Raw genomic sequence first — 1723 nt, 5'->3', positions numbered from 1 at the left:
GACCGAGGAAATCACCAGTTCAAGCTCAGGAAGTTCTTTGTCTCTAGAAGACTTGAATGAAAGTAGTTTTATTGTTTTTGGCCAGTGTTTGAATGAACTTCTAGCTGGTGTTCGTTGCGTCAAGTGTGACAAACGATGCATGATTACAAACACTTACATGAAAGGATCATCTCTGACTGTGTATTTCCAGTGTTCTAACTTCCATGACTTTCAATGGAGTACACAGCAATCATCTGGGAGATTTCCTCATGCGAATATACAGATTGCTGCTGCAGCCTTGTTCAGTGGCCAGAACTATAGTGTGCTCACACAGTTTGCAGCCCTTCTTGGCTTACGCTTCTTGCACAGAACCTCTTACAATGCCATTCACATTTAAAGGAAAAAGAGTGTGTTCAGCAGGTGATGGCAGATGTGATAGCCCTGGATTTTCTGCCAAGTATGGAACCTACACGGTGATGGACATTCAAACAAATGTCATTTTAGGTTTCCATATAACTCAGTGTACAGAAACCAGCAGCTCTGTCTACATGGAGAAACATGGTTTGGAAAAATGCCTCGGTCATCTTCAAGACAATGAAGTAACTGTTGATGTTTTGGCTACGGACCGCCATGTGCAAATAAGAAAATACCTGACTGACAAATGGCCTGATATAAATCATCAGTTTGATGTATGGCATCTTGCCAAATCAGTTGGGAAAAAAAATAGCAAGAGAAGTAAGCAAACAGGTTGCGAGAGGCTTTCAACTTGGATTAAGTCGGTGGTGAATCACCTATGGTGGTGTTGTGCCACATGTGATGGAAATGGAGATGTGTTGGTGGAAAAGTGGCTATCCATCGTCCATCATGTGTGTAACCGCCATGTATTTCCTAGACATCATGTCACTGAATGTTGCCATGGACGGCTAGAGCCAACAGTTGAAAGAAAAACGAAATGGCTAAAGATGCAGTCACCAGAACACCAGGCACTTACAAATGTAGTAAACAACAAGCTGTTGGTTAAGGATATCAGACAGTTGACTCTATTTTGCCATACTGGTGCTTTGGAAAGCTATCATGCTTTGCTGCTGAAGTACATGCCGAAGCGGATCCATTACAGCCTGGAAGGCATGATAGCAAGAACCCACCTGGCCGCCCTTGACCATAACCATAATGTAAACAGGGCGCAGGCAACAGTAAAAACAGGAAGCAGGAAAGGGGAGAAACGGTTTAAAACTGAATTTTCCAAACTTTCCAAATCATGGATTGCGAAGAAAATGTATGAGAAAAAGACATATGAATATTTAGAAAATTTGAAGGAAAAAACACTAGAAACTGAAAAATTAAATTGCACACGGCCCAACAGAAGATCGCTCCCACCGAACATCAGTAGGAATAAAAACCAAGAAAAGATATCATAGTTCAAGGTCGAGTCTCTCGATTTGGAAAATGAGTATGACCTCGGATTCATTGTTACTTACATGTTATTTGTTATTGCATTCTGTTATGGATTTTGTTTATCTTGTTAATTTTATAATGTTAAGTTTTGCTTTTTACTGGTTTTAAATATTATCATTAATTTATACTTCATCTAAAATGTGATTGTCATTTTCATTACAACAGTAGCTGTAAGCAAAGATTGCTTGATCTGTATATACACACGATTAAATGTAGAAAGTTGGATTTTATCTTTATGCTTTTGAGCTACTAGTACATAGTACATACAATGTTTTGAATGAGTGTCATC

The 1723-nt window shown here is 39.2% G+C and overlaps 1 protein-coding gene across 1 annotated transcript; it reads left to right on the top strand.

Moving 5' to 3' along the window:
- The first annotated feature begins 359 nt into the window (after positions 1-359).
- On the top strand, positions 360-1397 carry LOC128223186 (uncharacterized). Its single transcript, XM_052932480.1, has one exon. It carries the CDS (start codon positions 360-362, stop codon positions 1395-1397), a length of 1038 nt encoding a protein of 345 aa, XP_052788440.1.
- Positions 1398-1723: the final 326 nt, after the last annotated feature.

Source organism: Mya arenaria, chromosome 17 (genome assembly GCF_026914265.1).
Source record: "Mya arenaria isolate MELC-2E11 chromosome 17, ASM2691426v1".
NCBI classification, from domain to species: domain Eukaryota; kingdom Metazoa; phylum Mollusca; class Bivalvia; order Myida; family Myidae; genus Mya; species Mya arenaria.
The sequence above is the reverse complement of the archived record's forward strand: the minus strand, read 5'-3'. Positions and strand labels throughout refer to the sequence as shown.

Coding starts and splice junctions, on each gene's coding strand:
- LOC128223186 (XM_052932480.1), top strand. CDS start 360: ATGCCATTCACATTTAAAGGAAAAAGAGTGTGTTCAGCAGGTGATGGC.